The following is a 25,915-nucleotide window of genomic DNA, read 5'->3' on the forward strand; positions in this document are numbered from 1 at the left end:
ACAGAGATTCACCTGCCTCTGCCTCCCGAGTGCTGGGATTAAAGGCGTGCATCATCACCACCAGGCAAACATGCTTTCTTATAGCACTCAGGACCACCAGCCCAAAGGTGGCACTGAAAACAGTGAACTTGGCCCTCCTATTGCAGTAAATAATCAAGAAAATTCCCACAGACTTTCCCATGGGCCTACCTATTGAGTTATTTTCTCAAGTAAAGTTCCTTCTGAAATGACTCCAGTTTGTGTCAAATTGATGTAAAACTAGCCAGCATGGTAGTAAAAATAGAGAACACATCAAAGTAGAATACAATAGCAGTCACTTTTCCACAGAGATGTTTTGAATACATCCATATCAGCTTAATGTGTTTTTTATAAGAAACCCCTTCCCTCTCAGCTTTTCCTTCATAGTACATATACTTCTGAAGTACATGGTGCTTTAAATAGAAGTGTGGTTGAAGATTAATTATAAGAGTGATACAGAAAGACGTTTAGCTTCACAGTGACAAAAGTGCAAATGATCCATCTGCATTAACGCCAATGTAGACACTTTTCTCAGATCTCTCTCTCTCTGTCCCATCTCTCTCTCTTCCTCTTTCTCTCTCTTATTCTCTTGCCCCCTTCCTTCCTTCCTTCCTTCCTTCCTTCCTTCCTTCCTTCCTTCCTTCCTTCCTTCCTTCCCTCCCTCCCTCCCTCCCTTCCCTCCCTCCCTCCCTCCCTCCCTCCCTCCCTTCCTTCCTTCTTCCCTCCCTCCCTTCCTCCCTCCATTCTTTCCTTTCTTTCTTCTTTCCTTCCCTCTTTATGCCTTCCCCTAATTTGTTTGCCTTTGGAAACACTCATAAAATTCTTGCGATTTTCTAGGCATGTGTAATTTATGAGTAGAAGACTGATTCATGAATGTTATGTCAAGGACAGTTTTGGCAACTGATTTTGTAGGTAGTGACAAGAGAGGAGTCAAAAGTGGACGTGACAATAAGGCCTTGGGGAGGAAGTTACAGTTAAACTTACTCATGAAATGTTGTGGCCACATGGCTGTGATATAAGGATATTTGCAGATAGCTGTGTCTATCTGCAGATGGCTGGATCATAAGTGAAACCAACAGAGAGTAAAGTAGTGGAACATACTGAAAGATTGTACTTGATGCCTGGCTGGAAATTTCCATGGGGAAGGGAAAGTAGGGGAAAAGCAGAGTGAGAAGCATAGCCATGGAGCTGGCTTCAGAAAGCATATGTTCTTGGCCTTCACTCATACCCAGAGACTAGTGCTAGGTCACAGAAAGCTGTTCAGGTCACCCCACACTTGAATTTTATGTTGGAGAGTCCTGTTCATGTGAGCAATCCGAAGATGATTTGTGCCAGCACTGAAGAGGGGACAGAATGAGCTAGAAGTAAAGAGAACAGTAGGCCTTTCGTGGCAACTCACTAAAGAGTAGGGTTAGAGAGAGAGAAAGAAAAAGAAAATAATAAATAATAATAAATAAATATTAAAAAGAAGAGTAGGGTTAAACAAGATCTCTAAATGGCACTCAGCTGAAAAGACTCCTCGGCCTGGAGCTGATTTAGTCCAGAAACATCATCACTGTCTTTTTCTTGCTCTGAATGCCTTTTGAGACAAGTCTAAGTAGCATTCCTCCTAAGACTGTGAATTCTTCTGAAGTCATTCTTCCCCAGTGGTATAGGTCTTGCTGCATGGCATTAATAAATGTCAATTTTCTACCTTCCTGTGCATTTTATGCCATATGTGGATATTTAATTTTTTTTAAGTAAATGTAACAAGAGACCATTCTATTTTGGCACAAATAGTTGCCGCATTTCTTCCTGAAGTAGTATGGTGTCTTGTTTCAAATCTGTGCTCTGATTTATCTGCCACATCTTCTACTGATGAACATTAGCTCTTTTCTAATGTCTGCAAACATTGCCCCCAATGGATAGCCTTGCATATTTTCCCTTTCATGCATGCAAAATTATATTTCTAGTATAATCTCTTGAGATTTTGTTAAGAAGAGATTATTTGCATTTTAATTTTGATTGACATTGCCAAATTGCCCTTCAGAGAGGTGACAGGTGATGTTTAAAATGCATTTTAGCAGCTGTAGGAGATACATTTCACTGATCTTGGACATATGTACTATAAGCTAAATGTAAGTAATCCAATTCAAAGCAAGGTAAACAAGTATTATCTACAGGATGACATAATAAATCTAAGGTGTAACTTAACTAATAAAGAATCCATAATACATTAACCCATACACTGCTGTATTATATAGTATAGAAGAGAAAACACAAAAAAACAGAATAATGGCAAATATATTTTTTCTTCACTGTAGGAATTATTTTGTATTATATTGCTGTTATTGTATTATATTTTATTACTAATTATATTATAAATAATTATATTACAAATGCTTATAACAGTTTTTAATGTATCATATTGCTAGTAACTAAGCTAAAGATTGCATCAGACTTAAAGATTGAATGCAAAAGATGGCAAGAACATGTGGATAAGTGAATGTTATATATTATATAAGTGAACATTTGATAAGTGAATAATGTAAGTAGAAAAAAATTGAAGTTATTTAATTCCAAAAGGGAAGCTCTTGGTCCATGTGAGGAATGTTGTATTTCTCTGAAACAATTTTTGTTTGAGTGAGAAAAATTATTCATTTTATTTTTAGCAGGATTATCTCCATCATAGTTTCTTACATAGCCCCCATGTAAAAGGCTCTCCTTGAATGCTGTTTGTCCATCTGTCCTATCCTTTGATGGAATAGCTTTCATTGAGAACATCTATTGGTAAAATGCTACTAAAAATTGCCCAGAACTCCTTGTGCCACTAGGCAATCTTTGATTGTTTCTAGGTCATGGTTCCATCACTTGTTGTAATAAACCATAGTTAATTACTTTCAACTGGATTTAATAAGGGAGAATTAGATAATATCTTTGAACGTTGTTTAATCTCATTAAATTTCTCATAACAATACACATCCAAATGCAAAGTTGATGTTACTGCTTTTTTTCATTGTATTGACAGAATTATGACTGCATATGTTACTAACTTTTTATTAACACATAGATACATATTTAATTTTCAATGTTTACTAAAACTACTTTTCATATGTTCTTTTAAAATCTCAAATTGGGGCTTTTGCCAGCAAGTTCTTCCTATTATTTACAAAATAATCAGAAGTCACATTTCTTGAGGACATCATGTAAAATAGTGATATGTATGCATTTCAGTCATTTTGAAATCATTTCATGAAAGTTATTAAGAATCTATTATTTTTACAAGGAAGAATGAAAAATGGCTCACTTCTGCCCAAACTGTTAGAAGAGAGAAAGGTTGTTAGAAATCCATAGACAGCCTCTGCAAACAATGTCCACACTGCACCATATTTTGCAGCAAAATGGCTGTTTTCATTCAAGGCTCTCAAATCCCCAATGTAATTAAAATCATTTAATATGCTACAGTAGGAGAGAAATGCTTTTGACTCATTGTCAATGAAAACTACTGTACAAAGTCAAAAGGCTCAATTGCGCTTCATTATGAGCAATGGTCTTCTAGTTTCATTTGTTGTTTTAATATTTTACCTGAGTCAGTCTATGAATATCAAAACACCCAGACAAGTCTGGGAAAAAGTGAAGTTTCAGTCGGGGTAATCGTGTGGATGTTTCATAAACAGTGTAGTGTCGAGGTAGCATAGAGCCATGTGTAAGAAATGTGATGGTACTGGCTGGTATAAGACCTACACTACCAATATATTTGAGGTGTACTCCATGGCACCCCCACATAAATGTCCCAAAAGAAAATGTCACTATTGTTTTCTTGGCATTTGCAATAAATTCTCAATCATTATTCTGCCAATATTAGTAATAAAAAGGGAAGCAAAAAACTAGTTAGTGTTTATGAAGATAGCTTGCTCACTGTAAAACTACACCTATATTCAAAGAAATTTCAAAGAATTTTATTACACTCAAAGAAAAAATTAGTGGCTTCAAGATAATCAGGATAGTCAGTTTCACATCTTGGCTTTTTGTGGGGAGGTTTTGATACATTAAATCTTTGTTAAGTTTGTGATTGGAAGCCAAGTTGCAGTTTGAACTAATTTCAAACATCTGCTCCTATGACATTGCTGTAAACATCTCCCACCACATGAAATCAAGCTTCAGGTATCTACAACGACTAGAAAGTTTATTGAAAGCATTTTTACCTTTTCCCTCTTTGACCACAGTAGTCATTTCATCATAACATGTGCAATTAAATATGAACAGCACAAATGCAGTGAAATTGATAGGATACTCATTTGAATCTGCTGAGTGCTATTATTGTTTTGCATATATGCCTGACTGCTGTTGACAGAGACCTAAGGATATGAGCTGATTATTCTAAGATAGAAAAGTTAATTTTGATTTGTTATTATTTTAATAATATTGATGTCCTCAACAAGTAAATTATAGACCTCGTGGGGATTGGATCACACAGTTTAAAAGGACCGTACTTTGGTTGGATCAAAATCTAATATTTGGCTGCAGCAGGCTCCAGAAATACAGGGTTCGTTTTAATTGTTTTCTAAAAAAAATAAAATAAAATAAAGTAAAATGTTATAGTGAGAAAGGATCAAAGAGAATATAGAGAAGGGAGAGCCTCCTGTCACCATAGCCTTTAGAGACATTTTCTTCTTTCCCCCATCTTATATTAAAAATAGATTTCTTCCTCCTATAATATATCTTGATTACTGTTTCCCTTTCGTCTACTACTCCTCCCACTTCCTCACTACCGCTCCTCCCATCCAGATTTACTCCCTTTCTGTCTCTCATTAGAAAAGAACAGGCTTCTAAGAGATAACAACCAAACACAGAACAAAAACCATCACACTGAAATTGAACAAGGCAGCCCAAGAGAAAATAAAAGGGTCCTAAGAGCAAAACAAGAATTAGAGACCCACTTCTTATACTCAAGACCCCATAAAAATACTAAACCACTTAAGAAAGTGTTTAACATCCTTAGTCATCAGAGAAATGCAAATCAAAACAACTCTGAGATTCCATCTTACACCTGTAAGAATGGCCAAGATCAAAAACACTGATGACAACTTATGCTGGAGAGGTTGTGGGGAAAGGGGAACACTTCTGCATTGCTGATGGGAATGCAAGCTGGTGCAACCCCTTTGGATGTCAGTGTGGTGATTTCTCAGAAAATTAGGAAACAACCTTCCTCAAGACCCAGTAAAACCACTTTTGGGTATATATCCAAAGGATGCTCAATCGTGCCACAAGGACATGTACTCAACTATGTTCATAGCAGCATTGTTTGTCATAGCCAGAACCTGGAAACAACCTAAATGGCCCTCAACCAAAGAATGGATAAGGAAAATGTGGTACATTTGCACAATGGAGTACTACACAGCAGAAAAATAATGACATCTTGAATTTTGCAGGAAAATGGATGGAGCTATAAAACATTATTTTGAGTGATGTAACCCAGACACAGAAAGACAATTATCACATGTACTCACTCATAAGTGGTTTTTAAACATAAAGCAAAGAAAGAAAACCAGCCTAAAAAGCATACTCCCAGAGAACTTAGACAACAATGAGGACCCTAAGAGAGACATACATAGATCTAATCTACATGGGAAGTAGAAAGTAGAAAAAGACAAGATCTCCTGAGTAATTTGGGAGCAGGGGACCTTGGGGAGGGCTGAATGGGAGAGGGGAGAGGCAGGGAGGGGAGCAGAGAAAAATGTAGAGCTCAATAAAAATCAATAAAAAAATACTAAATCAAAGAAGGGTGCAAAGGGGAAAGGGGAAAGGACTTGGAGAAGAGGAGGGAGAGGAAGCAGTGGTAGGGTTATTAGAAAAACTAAAAAAAAAAAAATACTAGGCTGAAAGCTAGAGGACCTGGTGCAAATCCATGTCAGTCAGTCCTATTCTTGCTGCTTCAGTCTCTGTGAGTTCATATGAGATTTGTCCATGCTGATTCAGAGGACCTGTTCTCCTGGTGTCCTCCATCCTCTCTGGTTCTTACATTCCTTTTGCCTCCTCTTCCCTGTGGTTTCCTGAGCTATCCCTGAGGTGAGGAATTTGATGGAGACACCGCATTTAGCTATGTGTTCCAAGGTCTCTCTCTTCGCATAGCATCTGGTTGTGTCTTTGTATTTGTTCCCATCTGCTACAGAAGGAAGTTTCTAACAATGGCTGAATAAGGCACTGATCCGTGGTCTCTGGGCTACCTGCTCTCTGGTTTCTCGGTGACCCGACCAGAATCGGGTATGGGTTCTATCGTGTGGAGTGGAGTGGACCTTCCATCAAATCAGACATTGGCTGGCTAGTCCCACAAGCTTTGTGCCACTATTGCGCTAGCACATTTTGCAGAAAAAAATAGCATTGTAGATCAAAGGCTTTGTGGCTGGATTGATGTTTACATTTCTCTTTTGGTAGCCTGCAGAGTGCCTTCCCATACCAAAGACACCATAATATGATGGTGAAGGTTCTATGTGGGCAGCAGCTCACCCTCTCCATGTTCAATGAGTTGCATAGATGTGGTCTTTTGCAATGGGACCTCCTGTTCATTTGATGAGAGCAACATATTCTTTTAGCAACTACCTAGGTTGTTTGGGTATTTCCATGGGATCCCTTTGGCCCACAACTCAATAGGATATAACCCAGTTCCAGTACTGGAAGCTTTGTTTTGTGGTAAGAGATGGCCAATTGGGACTTGGGAGGTTTTCTTCTTACCCAAGGAAGAGTTGGGAAGAAAACACAAGGTGCAGACTTACAGACAAATTGAGGAGATGCTGTCCTGAATTATTCTATTCAGTACTTAATGCTGTTTCACACACTCAAATTCCTCTATGAGTATGAAGTTGTCTTCTTGCTTTATGCTTACTTTTTTCAAGTCTCAAGGTCCTGTGATTTAACTTTTCACAGGTAGAAATTATAAGAAGTGACAGAAAACTCATGAGGCCAAATGACTCTTGGGAGTACCTGAAAAAAAGTATTCACATAAGATCCAGAGCATGTGAGGCTGGAGAGATAAAGCACTTACTATTCAAGCATAAGGACCAAGGTTTGGCTCTCCAGAACCCACAAAGAAAGCTAAAAGGCATTGCAGTCATCTGTAATCCCAGCATTTAGGACAGACAAAAAACCAAAAGTAATTGAAGCCACCTATAATCTCAGCATTTAGGACTCAGACAGGGGATCCCAGGAACAAGCTGGCTAGCCAAACTAGCCAGAACTGGTGAGTTCCAGGTTCTCTCCGATCCTGGATCTAAAAATAAAGTAGAGAACAATCAAAAAAGGCACCAGCTATCAACCTCTGGCCTGCACATGCACTCATAAGTGCACTACACACACACACACACACACACACACACACAAACATATACCAAAACAGAGTTCTGAAAAGTTCTACTCATCTTTTATAATTGCAGGTGTAATTTTTAAGTCACAAGTTGGAGAAAGCATTTAGTATATATAATTCAAAGAGATTCCAGGGAGCTCACGACTACCTTGCAGTGCTATGCAAATATTTGTGGGTTGGTGTAGATGTATATTTGTGAATTGATTCTCTTAGGTCTCATTAGGCTCTTGGGGAGCTGTTTCTTCAGAGTTGGATGAGGTATAAGTTGCCTCGAGATCAAAGGAACTAACCCTTTGACTTGCGAATGAACCAAAAAGGAAAAAGGGGGGTGAGTTTGGAGTAGTACCTCAGGAAGTGGAAGGGTCTGGCATTCTCCCAGGGACTAGTACTGAGAAAGGAAACTTCATGACAGCCTAGTCACCAGGGAAATGGGAAAAGGTTCTATTGGAGTGGAGATTGATGGATGGAGAGGGGAAAGCTGGGCCTGATACCAAAAAGAAGTTTCTAGCATCAGTCAGCTGCGAAACAAAATGGACTTCCTTTTTCCTACATGTTCTTCCAAGCCTCATAAATCCTCAGCTTGTTTCTCTACCCACATCCTGCAGAATGAAACCAGAAGAGCAGCCCTACTTCACTCTGGACCAGTGATACCAGGGATACAGCTGGTGAAAAATCCTATGATCTTTCCCAAGGTCCACACTGGGCCCCCAGTTGCCCCTAAGTGCTGCTGTTGCCCCAGGTTTCTCTGAATCCCCACGAATAGGATTACATAGCACCTTGGTGATCACTTTTAAATCTCTTCCACTAGAAGTTGGATAGAGTTGGCTGACCTGTGCTGGGTTTGCTGCTGCATTGACCTAATGAGAAGGCTGTTGTCTTAGAGGGACTAATGTTGTGATGAATCACTAAGACAAAAAGTACCTTGGAGAGGAAAGGGCCTAATTTCACTTAAATATCTGTATTACTGTTTGCCGAGGGAAGTCAGGTCAGCAATTCAAGCAGGGCAGAAACCAGGAGGAGGCAGGAGCTGATGCAGAAGTCACAAAGGAGTACCACTCTACTGGCTTGCTCATCCTGCTTTCTTGTAGCACCCACGACCACAAGTCCCAGGATGTCACCATCCACAGTGAACAAACCTCTCCCACTTCAATCTCAAGTCAAGAAAATGCCCCCACAGATTTCTCCACAGAACAATTAGTGAGGAATTTTCTCAGTTAATGTTCCCTCTTCTCAACCGCCTCTAGCTTGTATCAAGTTGACATAAAACTAGTCAGAGTAGCTTTTCTGCTTGTCTCATTTGTTGAAATAAGCAGACTCTTCCCCAAATGTTTCCCCCATAACAATGGCAGAGATGCAGGTAACGAACAGAAAACTTCAAACTTACTCCTGCGACAAGCACATTGTCATTTGTGCTCAAGTTAACAAGTCATATGACCAAACTTAAAGCCACATGGCCAAGCAGTATATTCCTCCTTTTTAGAGAGAGAGTAGCTGCAAAGTCACTTTGGCTTGGATATGGCCAAGAGAAGTATCAGAGGCAAAATGCAGTCAATGTGCCAGTGTTGATGAAGTCAGCTCTTAGTACATCATCAGCTACCCACCTGTGAGTTTCCCAGTTCATGACAACCAAGCTTGAATGACTGGTGGCATTCAGGAGAGGGTCAGATGGGGGGTCAATCCCTGGTTAATTTTGTTTCTGCCTCACTGCTCTCAATAACACACCATGTGCATGTTCAGTGCATAAGATCCCAGACAAAAGCACCTTCGTTGCACCGTTCATCCAGACCAGAGTTTGCAATATAAGAATCTTCAGTGATTTGTCCCAGGGGAAATGCTCAAAGGACACACGTAATTCAAAGTGAGCTCTTGATATAGATAGCATGTTGAGCCCAATTTTGTCGGTTATTCCATACAAAAAGAAAAGAAGTTCTCCATGTTTCAATGTTTACAGCTTAAATAACCTAAAATTCTGCCAACATTGTCTGTGATAGCACCTGTCTGGTTGGCTTTGCAGGTCTGTGTAACTCGGCTGATAGCTGGATGATTGTGCCCAACATCAAGCAGAACCACTACACTGTGCATGGCCTACAAAGTGGCACCAAGTATATCTTCATGGTCAAGGCCATCAACCAGGCAGGCAGTCGCAGCAGTGAGCCTGGGAAGTTGAAGACGAACAGTAAGTGCTGTGAACTCAGCTGAGCCGTCATCTCACATTTGCTCATCTCGTGGCTAACACTCCTCCTCCTTACTTTTCTTTTTCCTCTTTTGTCTTGGGCATCACCCACAGGCTCAGAAAAAAGCGAGGAAAGAGCCAGTGTGAAGTGCTGACATTCCCAGCAGCTCCCTCTGGGTGTCAAAGTTGATTCTGTGTCTTCTAGGTCATGTGGCCATTAGTTTCTTTGCATACAGTTGCTCCCATTTCTTGAGAAAACAGTCCTGAAGAAGTTCTCGTGAGAAATTGAACAGGTGCCTATAAGGCCTGATGCAGAACACACTCTGTAAATGTTAGATAGGATTGTTTTCCATAGTAGAAAACAGGTTCATAACTCTTTCATCAGAAATTCTGTTTTATTTGAAGGATCTGTCTGGGTCTGTGATTCTCAGTCATGGGCAGTTTTGTCTTTCCTCCCACAACCCCAGTCCATGTAGCATTTAATAATGTCTGGAGACATTCTCCTGCATTATCACAACTGAGGAGGATGCTGCTGGCATCAAATGAGTGGAAGACAGGCATCTTAAACATCTGTGGCATAGAGGATAGCACTCAACACAGTTGCTGTTCTTCCACCTGAAAAGGAGCCTCCATGTCTCAATCCCGGCACCCCCCACCAGTCTTGGCTATCTAGGCTGCACTGGCCGCAGCACTCAGTGACAGAGTGATTGACTACAATGTGTGAACCCATGGTTCCCATCCCCAGGATCACAAAACAAAAACAAATAAAACCAAATGGTAAACCCATTATGGGTCATGAAGCAGTTGGTTTTTTGAGAGCAGTGTTTGATGGGAGATAGGTTGACAGGTTTATATGGTAGGGGTTGGATGAGGATCTAAAAAACATGATTTGTTACACTGTGATGTGGTGAAGGGATTAAAATGAAGGAAGATTGACAGCTGGGGAATGTGTCCAGAGATTATTATGAGAGTTGTCCAAGCAAAAGAATAGTAGCCAGGATAATGTCACATCCTCTACAAATGGTCTGATGAATTAAGTTCTTTAGTAACACAATCATTAACTTCCTTCTCAAGCCAATTTGTCTTCACTGAAGCCAAAGCCTGAAAGTTGGTAAGAATGGGCAGTGGTTTGTTTTTTGAAAGACCTCTGTGGCCCAGACAGAATTGGCTCAATGAGAACACAAAGCTTGGGTCCCAATGAAGCTGGTGGGCCCCTGCTATGTGTGAGAGTGGCTGAGAGAGGGGGCTAAGGCAAGCAGGACACTGCAGGCAGTTATCCATTGCAAGTCCCTTCTTTCTGAACATTCTGCTGCTATTCCTCACTGGCATTAGGCCAAACAGCACTCAGGCCTACATAAATGGTGAGCTCCAAGATGGATTTTTTTTTCCCTCCTCTGCCCATTAGTGTCAAATGATTTTTACTCACATTTGTTGTTCACCTGTAAAAATTGGAATATTTTAAGAGAGAGCATCTTTGTTCTCTTCTGAGCTTATTCCATGACTTATCCCTAACAGTTGCTGGCATGAACATCCATAGAGACTTTTATATTTTTACAAGCCAAGCCAAGTTTAAACTTTAAAATGTAAACTATAGGGATAATCCAGTAGGTCTGATAGCCTCTGAGAGCTACCTTCTCGGTCCTTGAGGGCTTTTTTTTCTTTTAAATCAGATTTATATTCTTTTATCCTTTGTATTTAATTTATTTTTAGTATACAGATATCAATTTTATATCCAAGGATAAGCCCCCCAAATTAGAAGTTTAAGTTTTTGTAACACAAAAATTATACATTAGAATTAAATTTAAGACTGTATAAGACTTATGTTCAAAAATCCATAAAACATTGAAGGTCTCAATAAGATACAAATGAGCAAAAAATTCTTTTGATAATTTCAGATATGAGTACTGTATTTACATTATTCTTCCTCTCCCTCTTCTCCTTCTAATTCCTTCCATATCCTTCCCACCTTTTCTCAAATTCTTAGCTTCCTATTCTTTAATTGTAAGTCTTACACAAACACATATGTATACATGCGTGTGTGTGCATATATATGTATGTTTATAAATGCCATATGCCGAGATCATTTAGTATTACTCACATGTGTTTAAGACTGACCTCTTTGGATTGGCTAACCTATCAGAGGGCTTGCCCTTAGAGAAGACTGATTCTCCCTTTCTCAGCAACCATCAATTTGCCTCTGTCTCTCTTCGAAGGGTGAAACTTTGTGGGAAATTTCCAGTCCACATTGGCATGTCAACTGGCTTCCCTTTGATATCTACAGAAATATAAAACAAGGATCAGTAAGCTGTAGTTCAAGGGCCAAATCTAAATATCTACATTTATAAATAAAGGTTTATTTACATATACCCATACCCATTCATTTATCAATTTGTGACTACTTCCTCACTACAAAGACAAAGTCATAAAAGAAACCACATGGCCTACATAACTGAAAATATTTATTTTCTTACCCTCTGCAGAAAAAGTGTGCTCGTCACTGACCTAAAGGCAAAAATTTTTGAGGTTCTGGTGTTATGTTTAAATCCAAGCAGAGCCACCCATATTTAAGTGAACACAGTTCTCCATGAGGTCTCCATCCCAAGCATGCATTGCTTACAGTCATATTTACCAGGCTTTTTTCCTATGATTTCATGGGACTGCATACTGAGCAGAAGGCCTTTTCTAACTGCAAGAGTGGTTGGGAAATTGGACAGTGTGTTATCACTACCCAATTGTAATGTTTCCTGTTTGAAAATGTTCTGTTCCTTATGTGGCAATAGCCAATTGGCTGTACTCAGTCCTAATATTGAAGTGACAGAGAAGTAACAGTTACATCAAAATTCCCATAGATGACTGTGCCAGGATTTTTAATGTTAAACTTTTCAAAACACAAATGTGAATAATGAAAAATAATTGTATCTATTATATGTATTAATAAATCCAGAAATAGAAAGCTTGAGCATTACTCTCATTTACCCTTGCTGAAAATTTTTTTAAATATATAGTCCCTAAAGAGTGATACTTTTCCTTTTACCAAGCTCAGAACGATGTGTTTGAGTGTTTAGAACACTCTACATTCCGACTTGAAATCTTGATTTATTTGTTCTTTATTCTGGAGTCTATTTAGCATGGGTGTAATTCAGGCCTGATTATATATGGAAGTCCTTGAAAATAAGGTCTTCATTTTTCTCCTCCTTTCCAGGTTGTTCTTCAGCCAGAATGCACTTGTACCACAATCCCCCTATCCTATCCAAGGTTGATCCTTGCCCACTCCTTTCTGAACAGTTACAGAGCAACACTGGACTCCTCGCTAGAAACTAACTAGAAACTCAAGGAAGCACAGCCACGCTCTTGCTCAACACTGCTCTTCCTAGAACATAAAATTCCTGCATAATTTTTTGAACATCATGAAAAGTATAAATAAATAAATACCTTTTAAAAACTGTTTCTAAATATTAAATTGCTATTAGAATATAAGATACACTTTTGCGGTAGGAAGTATAGCTCAAGGAAAAATGGCTTATTCTAGGCTTTGCCTCTTCGTCTGTATTTCATGTGTATGGATCTTTTGCCTGTATGTGTGTCTGCAAACCATGTGCATGCCTTATGCCCAGTGAAGTCAGAAAAGGGCATCAGATCCACTGGAACTAGAGTTACAGATAGTAGTGAACTGCCAAACCCAGGCCCTCTGGATGAGCAGTTAGTGCTCTTAACCACTATGCTATCTCTTCATCCCTTGCTTCAGAATTTTAAATCTGACTGTGAAGCTATACCATTTGTTACATTCCAATAAGCAGTACTCTTTCACTTCTTTTTCTTTTGCGAACTTGTTTCTAGGTCAGCCATTTAAGCTGGATCCCAAATCTGCTCATCGAAAACTGAAGGTATCCCATGATAACCTGACAGTGGAACGAGATGAGTCATCATCCAAGAAGAGTCATACGCCTGAACGCTTCACCAGCCAAGGAAGTTATGGAGTAGCTGGAAACGTGTTCATTGATAGTGGCCGACATTACTGGGAAGTGGTCATAAGTGGAAGCACATGGTAGGCAGAATCGATTTTCCTCCAACAGTAAAAAGCACAAACTATTCTGTTCTTTGTCAAGGATATCAATAAGCTGTTTTGTACTTTATCAAGGTTATACGTTTATAATCAGCATCCATTCTGAAGAGTAAAACCTACCCCTGCAATAATGCTACATAGCAAACATCCCCCAAATCAGTGTGTCTTCAAAGCAACCATTTACTAATGCTATTAAACACATATATTTGTGGGTTAGCTGATAAGGATTAATCTCAACTGGATTTATACTTTAATCTACAGGTTGGGTCTAGGTCAATTTTATGTCTCTGTTCCAGCAATTCAGAAATATAGCATGGTAGTACAGGCCTATAACCTGTACTTCATGATGCAGAGGTAGGAAGAACTAGAGTTCAAAGTCATCTTCATGTGTGTGTATGTATAGAAAGAGATAAAGATATAGTGAGTTCAAGGCCAAAAGAAAAAGAGGAGGTGATGTTATTCTCATTTTACAAATGACATGACTAAGGCATGGCCCCAAAGTCATAAAATTCACAGTTGGTAGTTACAAACTCTGTAGTCAGGGGTCTAACTTTTAACTAGGAGCCCATAAATAAAGGACAAGAAAGTTAATATCTTGATTTTACAGGTCAGGAAATTTTTGTCCCAAGTACTCAACCTGGGGCTGTAATAGTGGGAAAGCAGCCACAGACAATGCATGTACAAATGGGTAGGACTGGGTGCCAATAGAACTTCATTTGTGAGAATAGGCAAGGGGCCAGAGTTGACCCCCGGGTTGAAGTTTGTTGATCTCTGCTCTAACTGCCATAGTATGCCTTACTCACTGAAGGGCGATATAGCTTTGAAAAGTTATAATTATGCTTTAACACATGAACAAACATACTTAGTGAGTGATAGCTGACATGAAAGAAGGGAAGTTGTGGAGAAGGATTCAAGGGGGAGTGGGCGGGAGATGAGAGCAGTAAAAATGACTAAAATTCATTGCATAAATATATGAGACTGCCAAGTAATAAAAAATTAAAACAAAAATAAAACTTAAAATCAATATTCAAAAGTACAAAACCTGAAATTCATGAGGACACCAACAGTGTTTGTTTTAATCCAAGAATGATAAGGCACTTCTAAAACAAGTCATTTTCATATAAATCCTTGCAAATAATACAATGTACACAAATTGCACATAGCTGAGTACAAGTCAACCCAAATCTAAGGAACCTTGCTCAAGTGACTATCTCCACTCTCTTAATAATGGTATCTGTATTAACCTAGGAGGTAGTTTTTCATCTCACATTATCCTCCTGATTCTCTTTGCCTAGACTATTTTCTTTTTTTTCTTCTTTTCCACAGTGTAACTTATTTTTATTTTTTAAAATTTTTATTGGTTTTATTGAGCTATGCATCCTTCTCCACTCCCCTCCCTTCCTCCCCCTCCCCTTCTGCCCTCTCCCATGACCCCTACACCTACACTCCCAATTTACTCAGGAGATCTTTTTTTTTCCCCTCAGGAGATCTTGACATCTTCCTATGTTGATCCTTGTATGTCATTCTTAGGGTCCTCTTTGTTGTCTAGGTTCTCTGGGGTTGTGAATTGTAGCCTGGTTTTTTCTTTGCTTTATGTCTAAAAGCCACTTATGATTGAGTACATATGATATTTGTCTTTCTGGGTCTGGGTTACCTCACTCAATACCTTTTTTTCTAGATTCATCCATTTCCCAGCAAATTTCACGATGTCATTATTTTTTACCACTATGTAGTACTCCATTGTGTAAATGTGCCACATTTTCCTTATCCATTCTTCAGTTGAGGGGCATCTAGGTTGTTTATAGGTTATGACTATTACAAATAATGCTGCTATGAACATAGTTGAGCACATGTCCTTGTGGCATGATTGAGCCTCTTTTGGGCATATACGCCAAAGTGGTATTGCTTGGTCTTGAGGTAGGTTGTTTCCTAATTTTCTGAGAAATCACCATACTGATTTCCAAAGTGGCTGTATGATCATTTTCATGTTCTAATATTCTGTCAGATGATGGGGAAGAAGTCCTACTTTTTCCAAGGCTAGGGGATTCATTGGCACTTGAAATTTATGTGTGTTCCTTTGTGTGTGTGTACATATGGAGGCCAGCTACTTCCTCAACTGCAGCCCACATTATTTTTTTGAGACAAGGTCTCTCACTGAACCTGGAGTTTAAGGATTCTGCTAGATTGGCTGGTGACCAAAGATCCTTTTGTCTCCATTCCTCCAGTTCTGGGATCATAGGCACAGATCACCTGACCTAGCATTTTTCTCTTTCTCACTTTTTAAAAATTTTATTAAAACACAATTACTTCATTTCTCCTTCACTCTCCTCCTTCCCTCCTCTACTCTGTCTACCTACTCCTCCCAAATTCACGATGCTTCCTCTTATTTAACCATTTTAAGCCATTGTGGTTACACACACATACACACACACCCTGCTGAATCTGTTCTGTGTTGCTGCATGTATGTTTCTAGGTCTGACCACTTAGTATTAGATAACCAATCAGAGGGCTCATCCATAGGGAAGACTGATTCTCCCTCTCAGAAGTTAATTGCTTATAGGTTTTCATTTATGGGTGGGACTTCACATTTCCCCCATCTATACTATAATGTTTACTGTTGTTGAAATTGTTCAGGTCTTGTTTATATAGTCATGTTGCTGGAATGTCGTGAGTATAGCATCACTGTTATAGTTAGCTTTTTATATGGAACCTGAAGTACCAGGCTTGTGTTCTCTGAATCAATTGGCACTTGAAATTTTTAGCTATGTTGAGCAAGTTAAAAGCACAAAGGGAAAAAGAATTCATGTGCAGAAAAGCAAACATTTCTAGTTAATTGGTGTCCTTTATTAATCTGGTATTTCAGAATCTAGTGTTTAAATGATTATAACCCCATTAATTACTTGTGATAAATGATACCTGATCATTATGATCTCATTGCCACTGATGAATAGTATGGAAAATTGCATCAGACCACTTTAGCTACATAAACACAGATCAGTATTACCTTTAAAACATGTTCCAGATGTCAAAACTAACTCGTGTGGGAAAAATAAATTGTACAATTAGTTGCCACACATTGGGTCTTTACATGCAAACCTGATTGTGTCAAGTTAAAAAAATCACATGTAGAAAATAGATTTGCATTTCCTAGATGGAAAGAGCAAGGAAGCATTGCCCCCTACAATTAAATGCCTGTGACATACAACAGTTAGTGACACACACATATTTTTTTATGAAATATATGCTTGATTTTAAATTAACATGTACATTATGATACATATAATGGGACATGTTAACATTGCTCTGTGAAGCACAGTTTTTGTATTTGTAATTGCTTTATGTCTCACTGCATCACTTAATGGAACATTATATTCTGCCTGCACCTTTCAAGTTCAATGAAATTATGTACATAGTTTCACAGATTAATGATAATATAATGATACTTTCCCTTGCCTAATGGACTGTACACTTGATTTATTTTCTTGCTGTCAAATGCTGCTAACATGCACTTGGTATTAATGAAACAGTGTTAAGTAAGGTAGTAATAATGGGCTCATACCAATATTACTAGACAGGAATTTGAGAGGGCAGCATTAGATTTCTGTACTTTTCTTCTAATTTTAACTTTCTGCTTTTCTAAATGAAGTCAGCCCTCCCTGGTGAAGCTACGTCAAAGGGTTAAATGGAGGATAAAATTGGAAGTCAACATTAGCATTGTTTAATTTAAAAATGGTCTGCAGCATCAAGAAAGAAACAATACAGCCATTGTTATTTGGCGATGCAAATTTAAGTTCCATGTAATCTGAAAAATTAAAATAGTGTCTGCTGAGTCATAGAGTACAGCTTCAAGGGAGATATTTTAAATTGAAAAATGCATATCATGGAGTTAGAGAGATGGTTTAGTTGCTAAAGTGCCTGCTATGCAAGCATAAGCGCCTGAATTATGATCCCAAGTATCCACGTAGAAGCCAGGTATTAGTTGCACATGCCTGTAACTCAAGTTTGGAGGTGGGTGAACACAGACAGGAGGATTCCCCAGAGCTGACTGGCTAAACAGCTTAACCAAATTAGTTAGGCCTGGATTTAATGAGAGAAGCAATAGAAGACAACACCAGTATTAAACTCTGGCCTTGCATGTGTATGTATGGGAGCAGAGAGAGAGAGAGAGAGAGAGAGAGAGAGAGAGAGAGAGGGGAGGCGAATATTCCAAAAATGTATTGGCTTACTCTTAGCAAATAAACAGAAGTCAGTCAAGGATCTACAAAGATAAATGGGGGTGGAAAACTTATGCCTGACTCCAGTGCATGAAGTCACAAGGACCTGGTGTCCTCTGCTAAAGCAGGTGCTTCCTGAAGTCTTCTAAAGCTTCATGACACCTCATTCCCGCTGCCTACCATTAGGAAACAGTGTCCCTGATCCTCTTCCAACTTCAGGATCCTGTGCAAGGATATTGCAATTGCATAATCTGATCCAGACTCACACAAAAATGGGCCTTCTAGGTAGCACAACCCAGAACTGTCTGTGCACAGAGATTGACAGGAGGGACACGAAGTTGCTGTGTTGATCACAGCAGGGCTGGCTCACTGATTTAATGGATTGCCAATATATCTTCTTGAGTTGTATCATGTTTTCAAACACACCTCTCTTAAATCTATTGTATTTTAGATCTAACATCTGATTTTTCTTATTAAAAATGTTATTTTAAACAAAGACCAGTGATGTTTCTCTTTCTGCTTACAGTCAGGTATTAGATGTCAATATCCGATTACACTTGTTTCTGCTCTAACATATCAAAACTTGAACTCAGGGTTTTTCACTCTTGATTAATAGTGATGTGTTTGGCTTATGATAATAACTGTGAAATGTTTTAAGTATTAAAGGGCATGTCTCAGTTACTTAAAAAGAGAATAAGAAGTGTTGAATATTATAGGAAAATTCTTTAGAATTTTTATTTTTGAGTAATAAGAAAGGATATTTAGAGTAATGGAATAACTATCTGCTCAGTAGAATTTAAAATATTTTTTAAATTCCTTTAGAATTTCAAACAATGTATTTTTCATACAATATATTTCCTCAACCCCTTCCCTTACAACCTTATAAACTCTCCTATCCCTTCCCACACAGTTTTAACATTACTTCTCTCTTTTTTTTTCTTTTTTGCCAAATTGAATCCATAAGATTTATGTTTAGGTGTGTGTGTGTGTGTGTGTGTGTGTGTGTGTGTGTGTGTGTCAGAAGAAGGTGTTGGATCCCTTAGAGCTAGAGTTGTAGGTGGTTGTAGTTGTGAGCCAGACTCAAATCCTCTGGAAGATTAGCTTGTATTCTTCTCTTTTTTACATACTAATCTCAGTTTACCCTCCCTCCCTTCCCACTCCTCCCACCTTCGCATTCCCCCCCCCCATCTGCTCCTCAGAGAGGATAAAGCTTTTCATGGGGAGTCAACAAATTCTGTCACATCACCACCTTGAGGCAGGGCTAAGAACCTCCCTTTTGTGTCTAAACTGAGCAAGATTTTTCCTTATAGGAAATGGCCTCCAAAAAGTCAGTTCATTAGGGATTGATCCTGGTCCCACTGCCAGTGTTCCCACAAACTGTGCAAGCTGCCCACTGTTATCTGCTTTCAGGGGAGCTTATGCAGGTTTCCTAGTTGTCTGTCTGGAGTGAGCTCCCACTAGTTCAGGTCAGCTTTTTCTGTGGGTTTCCCCATCCTTTTCTTGACCCCTTTTCTCTTGTTATCACTCCTCCCTCTCTTCAACAGAAATCTGGGAGCTCTGTCAGGTTGCTAGCTTCACCACTAACCACTCTGCATCTGCTTTCATCTGTTACTGGATGAAGGTTTTAGGAGCTCCTGTCTATTTCCCCTTCCTAGGCAGATCCTTGTATGTCTCTCTCTTTGTTACCTTGCATAAAACAAAGGATGACCAGCATGTACTCTTTATAATCCATTTCTACAGCCCTCTCAGAGACATTTTTAAAACTTTAACACGTAGTAGGAAATATAATCAGAAAGGCAGTGCTGTATTGCACGATTTCTGATGAGAGGAAGATGGCATGAAATATTAACTGAAGTTGTGGCCTTTTGATTCATCCTAGGTTTAAATTCTGATTCCTGTACATACTGTTAGTGTGTCATTAGGTAGTATGATAAAATAATAGTTGTAGAATATCGCATGCCAGCCATTGTTATTAGGATTTAAAAATACATTTTTCTTTTACTCTTTTACTTGGGTATATGGAGACTATACTTGTTCCTGTATTATAGATGAGACATTGAGATTGGATGAAGACAATGGACTTAACCTTATAGCTGGAAATCGTTTTCCCTGTTTGCTTTTGCCAAAGTTCATTCAAAGACACGGACAAACAGAAAATATGATAACAATCCTAAAGTTTAAAGTCTGTTGAAAGAGTAAGCTTGTATAGAATCATGCTTTCCAGTATGGTAGCCTTGCTCCACATGTGTAGTTGTTACAATACACTTAATGAAAATAAAAATCCATTACAAGCAGGGCTAATACCTCAAGTCCTATCACTCAGAAGGCTGAAAGCAGAAGGTTGTGAGAGTTTGAGGCTAGTGTGGGCCACAGTGTGAAACTATTTTTCAAACTGAATAGACAGACAGACAGACAGACAGACGATAGATGATGATGATGATAGATAGATAGATAGAAAGAAAGAAAGAAAGAAAGAAAGAAAGAAAGAAAGAAAGAAAGAAAGAAACAGGCTCTTCCATACAAATGCTGAGGTTATGCTGATAATCCCATGGGAGGGAATGAACAATAAATGTATTTCTGAAACTAACCTTCCTGAACATCATAGCTCAACCTAGCCTACCTTGAATGTTCTCTGACTACATACAGGAGTCTACAGTCAGACTAACTTCTTTAACACAAAGCCCTACTTGTAATAACATCTTGATTATCTCACATCCTTTATTGTCTTCAGTACAGTGTAATGTATAGTATCAGTTTCCTCTCATGATGCCCAATGTCTCACAAAAGGATGACATTGTATATCACAAAATCAGAGGATAATTTTGCAACTCTACATTGCCTTTAATAAGGTAAAAAAAACCCCAAAACTTAAATCCAGGCACCCCAAATCATAGTTTGTCTGTAAATTAAAGGTTGATTTCATAGGCTCACAGCCACAGTTCAAATGCCCAGTAGCTATATGGGGTTTACGATGACTATAGTGAACAGAGCAGAACATTTCAATTACAGAAAGGTCTGAGTTGATCAGCCACTGGTCCAGAGAATTTAATGTGCAGGCATGCACAAAAAAAGAAACAAAGCAGTATAGAGGAAAGTCAGGATTCTCTTGCAACACTAAAGCTGAAAAAAGGATTGTAGGCCAACATAGTGGCTGCCTTCCACCTCTTTGTGTTTGCTAAGGACAGTGAAAAGTATTTAGATTTAAATACTCTTCTAGGGAGAGATCAGGAACAACAAATAATCACACTTTAATAGCCCTATGGTACACAAAACAAATTTTACTCGCATGCTATGTGGTTTATTTTTTTTATCACTGCTGTTTTGTCTCTGCAGGTATGCCATTGGCCTTGCATACAAATCGGCCCCCAAACATGAATGGATTGGGAAGAACTCTGCTTCCTGGGCTTTCTGCCGCTGCAACAATAATTGGGTGGTTAGGCATAACAGCAAGGAAATCCCCATTGAGCCAGCCCCCCACCTCCGGCGCGTAGGCATCCTGCTGGACTATGATAATGGTTCCATCGCTTTTTATGATGCTTTGAACTCCATCCACCTCTATACCTTTGATGTGGCGCTTTCGCAGCCGGTGTGCCCCACCTTTACTGTGTGGAACAAGTGTTTGACGATTATAACGGGTCTTCCCATCCCAGACCATTTGGACTGTACAGAACAGCTATCTTGAGCATCCAGTCCCAGAGCAGCTCTGAGGAATAACAAAGGTAGAGGCTGTTTAGGGGATTGAGAAACTAAGGCTTCGAGAGTGTGATTAAATCTCCCCAGTTTGTCCAGAAACCAGCTCAGATAGGGCTCAAAATGAGAGATTTTACTTCTTTTATTGTGTTTTGTATTAAGTGCAGGCTTTAATAATTTCTTTGATTTTTTTTGTATTTAGAGGAAAATCTATAGATTATTTATAAAAGGAACACAATCTGGATTGCAGCTCGTAGGAATCACTTGGTTTTGCGCGTTAAGAGGCCCTTAAGTTTACCAGCCCTTTACCAGTTTCATTTCATCAGTGTATGGGCTTGCAAAAACCCTTCTGTAGACTTGTGTGTTTATTCACTTTCTCACATTCTATTTCGTACTGAGACCGTGTTAGGTCCTGTCACTTAGAATAACAGAGTATGCAGCTATTTAAAAAGCAAAAAGTCATTTAGAATCCAGTAAGGAAGTAAACAGGCTTGCTTTCTCTGGCTGAACTTGAGATATCTGAACTCTGATGTCAGAAACTTGTATTGGATCAAATAGTAGGGGGAATAAGGGAGAAGGAGAGAATTAACTTTGGACCTCAAGTTTAGTTGTGACTGATGGGATGATCTGGAGAAGAAAAAGTTTTCTTAACCCTTTGGTCCTGTTTTCACCCATTTCTCCAGGGCTGACGCTTTCGGGCTAGCATCATGAATGAGATTACAATTGAACCTTGTCATTTTGAATATTACAGATGATTCAAGAATTCACGCTGATTTGGATTTTATCAAAATAGGAATTCTGTTCCATGGTATAAAACTGTTTTTCCTTTCCTCTTACTAGTTATATTAGGCCTGTGAAATTCTTTCGCTACATTTAATAGGTGCCCTATTTTGCCCTGCCACAAATCAAGCTTTCATTTTCTTTCTGGGTCTATGGAAATTAACATGTTCCATTACAAATTCCAATCCCGTTTTCAATTGATTTTGTTCTCTAGGACATCAGCACATGGCCTTGAACACTACCATGTCCAAATGTAAGTCACCAAAAACAGTATATATGAAAAATGATACGACACACTACAGAAAACACTCACCACCAGCATACATGCCTCTAAAGCGACACTCTTTAGGAAGCACACTTTGAAAGATGTAGACATCCCCTTATACCCTAGTATAGTTTATCATAGAGTTGGAAGACAAAATTTCAAATTTACTGTTCCAGCAGGGGAATCGGTTAATAGGACTTGCTAATAAAATTTCCGATAAAATTCTTTTCACACTGATCAGATACAGTGCAATGATCCTTAGATTAAGACTTCCTCAGGTGGTCTTTGGCATAGGACATTGGCATGGGTTCACTTGCTAAATGGTTTAAATGGTTTAATTGCTAAAATATTTATCTGGGCTACCACGTCAGCCAGCCATTGACTGAAAGACTGGTAGATTGAAGAATTGGGTTTGTTTTTTAATCAAATCGACCATTTCCTGAAATGACTCACTACACTCTCCATTTAAGCATCATGTGGTACAATTGATGTGCTTGCCAATCTGGGCTTCATGGAAGACAAAGCTTCTGTGTCTTTTTGTCTCTTCCCTGGCAGATGCTGTCCTTTTTCTTAATGGATATATTTTATATATTTACTATATTATTTATACCCAGATGGATATTTTGATAGCAGCTTAAGACAATTTCACATCTTAAAAATGGACATCTCAGTGGAAAAAAATCTTCATTTTTCTCTAGGAACTTTTTAGGACTTTTGACAGTACAAAAATATGTCTTTGCCTTCCCTGAATAAACTGAAAAGTTGTCTCAGTCAATTTTATGTACATTTTGGGTAACTGGATAAAGATATTTTAATGCACTTTGTACACTTGCAGGTTCTAAACAAAAGGGTCTAAAACTTGATTTCTGAGTTTTTAAAAACTCATGGTCTCCAGGTAACAATAAACGCTACAGTTTGCCTTATGATGTTAACATAAAACATTTCCTAGAAGGACACTATTTCCATGAATATGTTTTTCAGTATAAAGATGTTACTGCTCAGATTTTCACCGCAAGCTGTTTAGGGTGTGTTTTGACTATTTTTGTAAGGACAAGACAAATTCTGTTATAATTTTGTTGTGGAAGTCTTACTCTTGGCTAACTTAAAAACATCATGGATGTAGCAGTTACTATTTCCAGGTTGTCATATTTACAGGAAAATATGTATATGGTGAAAGGCCACAGTGTTTAATTGCTGTAATGATGTAGAAAAGATTTTGTGTGGAATTTTTTTAAGTCTACAAATACATGATGTAAACATTTGCTGCAGTATAACTCTGCATTTCCTTTAAACAGCCTGGCGCCACTCACAGGAAGCATTTCCATAGAGGGGCACAAGAGATGGCAGTGCTAATTAAATTAGTACAATGAACCTGATGAGATGCCAACAAAGGCTGTAAAGGCTTGGCACCATGTGTATGTGAATGACTCAGTTACCAAGTGCCCTGAGTGCAGAAGGCTTAAGCTTAGTATCATGTTCTCACTTCACTGTGATGAAACTCTTAGTGCTTTTTGAACAAAAGACCAGCATTTTCACCTTTCTCTTGACCCTCCGTGTTATGTAGCCCATCCTTGGAACAGGACTCCAAAATATGGTACTGCTTTTCCTTGGATAAAGAGAGCATGGATCCAGCGTTGGAAACTGCTTGTTGAAACTTGCCTTTGATTCGGATTGTTGAAGTCCGAATCTAAATAGTAGATTCGATGAGGGTAGGTGCAGGGTGAAGATTTTCTCTCCAGCTTTAAAAGAAAGTGACTTCAGAAAGTGACTGTAGAGATAATGGTTTCTGTGGGGGGAAAAAGGCAACCTGAACACAGACGGACTTTTTATTATGGTACTGATAAATGGACCTTGAACTTCCTGAGGAATGAGCCAGTGCCCTCCGACTCAAGATGGATTTCCAGGAGCACATACAAATGGCTGCAGAGAAATGTGCCTGCCTGTTCAGTGCATCTGGTGTTGGAAAGCTGACATCTGCTCTCTCCTGGTAAAACATCAATGGCATGCAGAGACAATGACACTGGCAAGTACTTCTCATCCAGGTCTTGATTTTGCTACCTGAGAAGACATTTGGCCATATCGGGAGTCAATTTTGGTAGTCACAAGCTGGAGACCTGGCATCTGGTGGGTAGAAGTCAGGGATGGCATTAAACATCCTACAGTGCACAGTGAAGCTCCTCACCAGAAAAGTGGTATCTGACTCAAGATGTCAGCTGTGGTCCTAGTTTAGCTACTCCTGAAGGTTTGCCTTTCTTCCAGGGACAAACAAACAAAAAGGCACAGCAGTCAATACTGTCACAGGAGTGGCACCTTCATCATCAAAATTATTTACAAAATACTTACAGAAAATCTGATTTCTAAAGCAATCCCAGACTGTGTGAATACGAATCATGGAAATAAAGTGCTGTGATCCAATGAGCTTAGTGTAGAAATGAGAAGGTTTTCTCTGTGCCTCCTTGTACCAGCACAAATTCAATTCTGGTATTTGAGTCAACTGCCAAGCCCCTCAATCCTGAATCTCTTCTTGTTTTCTGTTGCTTCCTGGTTCAAAATAAAATCCTTTTTGTGGCACCAGAATAGCTCCTTGCCTGGCTTTGTTGCTTTTTGCCGCTTTACATTTTCACAGTCATGACCTGCACAAACACTTCCTTGACTTCTGCTTGTTTCTTCCAATATTTTATACTATGCAATTCATTTTGTTTTGTTGCCTAAAATCGTCATATCCACTATCTACCATTCCCCATTCAAAATATAGATATTTTACAAGACTGAAAATCCCCTACAGGGAATTTTAAAAGACAATGAAAGCAAACTTTTTAAGGAGTGGAAACCCAGAGTAAAGATGGCTTGATGTCAGGCATCACGGGGGTGAGAGAGAAGAGGGGAACAGTGACTGGCAGCAGAGAAACAGTGGTCTTCAGGCATCCTTCCGGGTGGTTTATTAGTATATACCCATGCCAGGAGCCCAGAAGCAGGCTTTTCCATCTTAGACATGGAAGCCCTTTTAGTCTAGGTCAGTGTTAAGCAGAATGAGTTGCACGGAGCTACAGTATCAGGGCCATCAAACACTTGTTGAAAAGGCCCTCTCTGTCTCTCTTCAGACCTGCTAGTCAGAACCTCTGAAGAAGTTATCTAGCGATTTGAATTCCAAAAAGCCCCACAGTAAATTCTGGTACTGATGAGAGTTTAGGAGACACTTCTCTGCAGAAATCCCCAACTTTATAGCCCATATAAAAAGGTTTTTACAAACCAAAATGTGTTTCTAAGTCTAAGTAATATCAAAGCAAAATGTTATTCAGGGATAACTCATCTGACTTATGAAAACATTGCACACATGCTGATCTCAGGGTCCTACTCTAAAAGATGGTGTGGC

At 39.0% G+C, this 25,915-nt stretch overlaps 1 protein-coding gene across 5 annotated transcripts in view; it reads left to right on the forward strand.

The window, feature by feature from the left end:
• Mid1 (midline 1) overlaps positions 1-25,119 on the forward strand; it is a 336,875-nt gene extending 311,756 nt beyond the window's left edge. For 4 of the 5 annotated variants that reach the window (XM_075957452.1, XM_075957453.1, XM_075957454.1 and 1 more), the window contains exons 8-10: positions 9,372-9,533; positions 13,368-13,575; positions 21,141-25,119. In XM_075957452.1, the coding sequence (XP_075813567.1) occupies positions 9,372-9,533; positions 13,368-13,575; positions 21,141-21,489 (719 nt within the window). In that variant the 3' untranslated portion in view covers positions 21,490-25,119. The remainder of the gene's footprint in view (positions 1-9,371; positions 9,534-13,367; positions 13,576-21,140) is intronic. The other variant, XM_075957455.1, reaches the window with a different exon arrangement.
• The last annotated feature ends 796 nt before the right edge of the window (positions 25,120-25,915 follow it).

Source organism: Microtus pennsylvanicus, chromosome X, assembly GCF_037038515.1.
Source record: "Microtus pennsylvanicus isolate mMicPen1 chromosome X, mMicPen1.hap1, whole genome shotgun sequence".
In the NCBI taxonomy this organism is placed as follows: Eukaryota; Metazoa; Chordata; class Mammalia; order Rodentia; family Cricetidae; genus Microtus; species Microtus pennsylvanicus.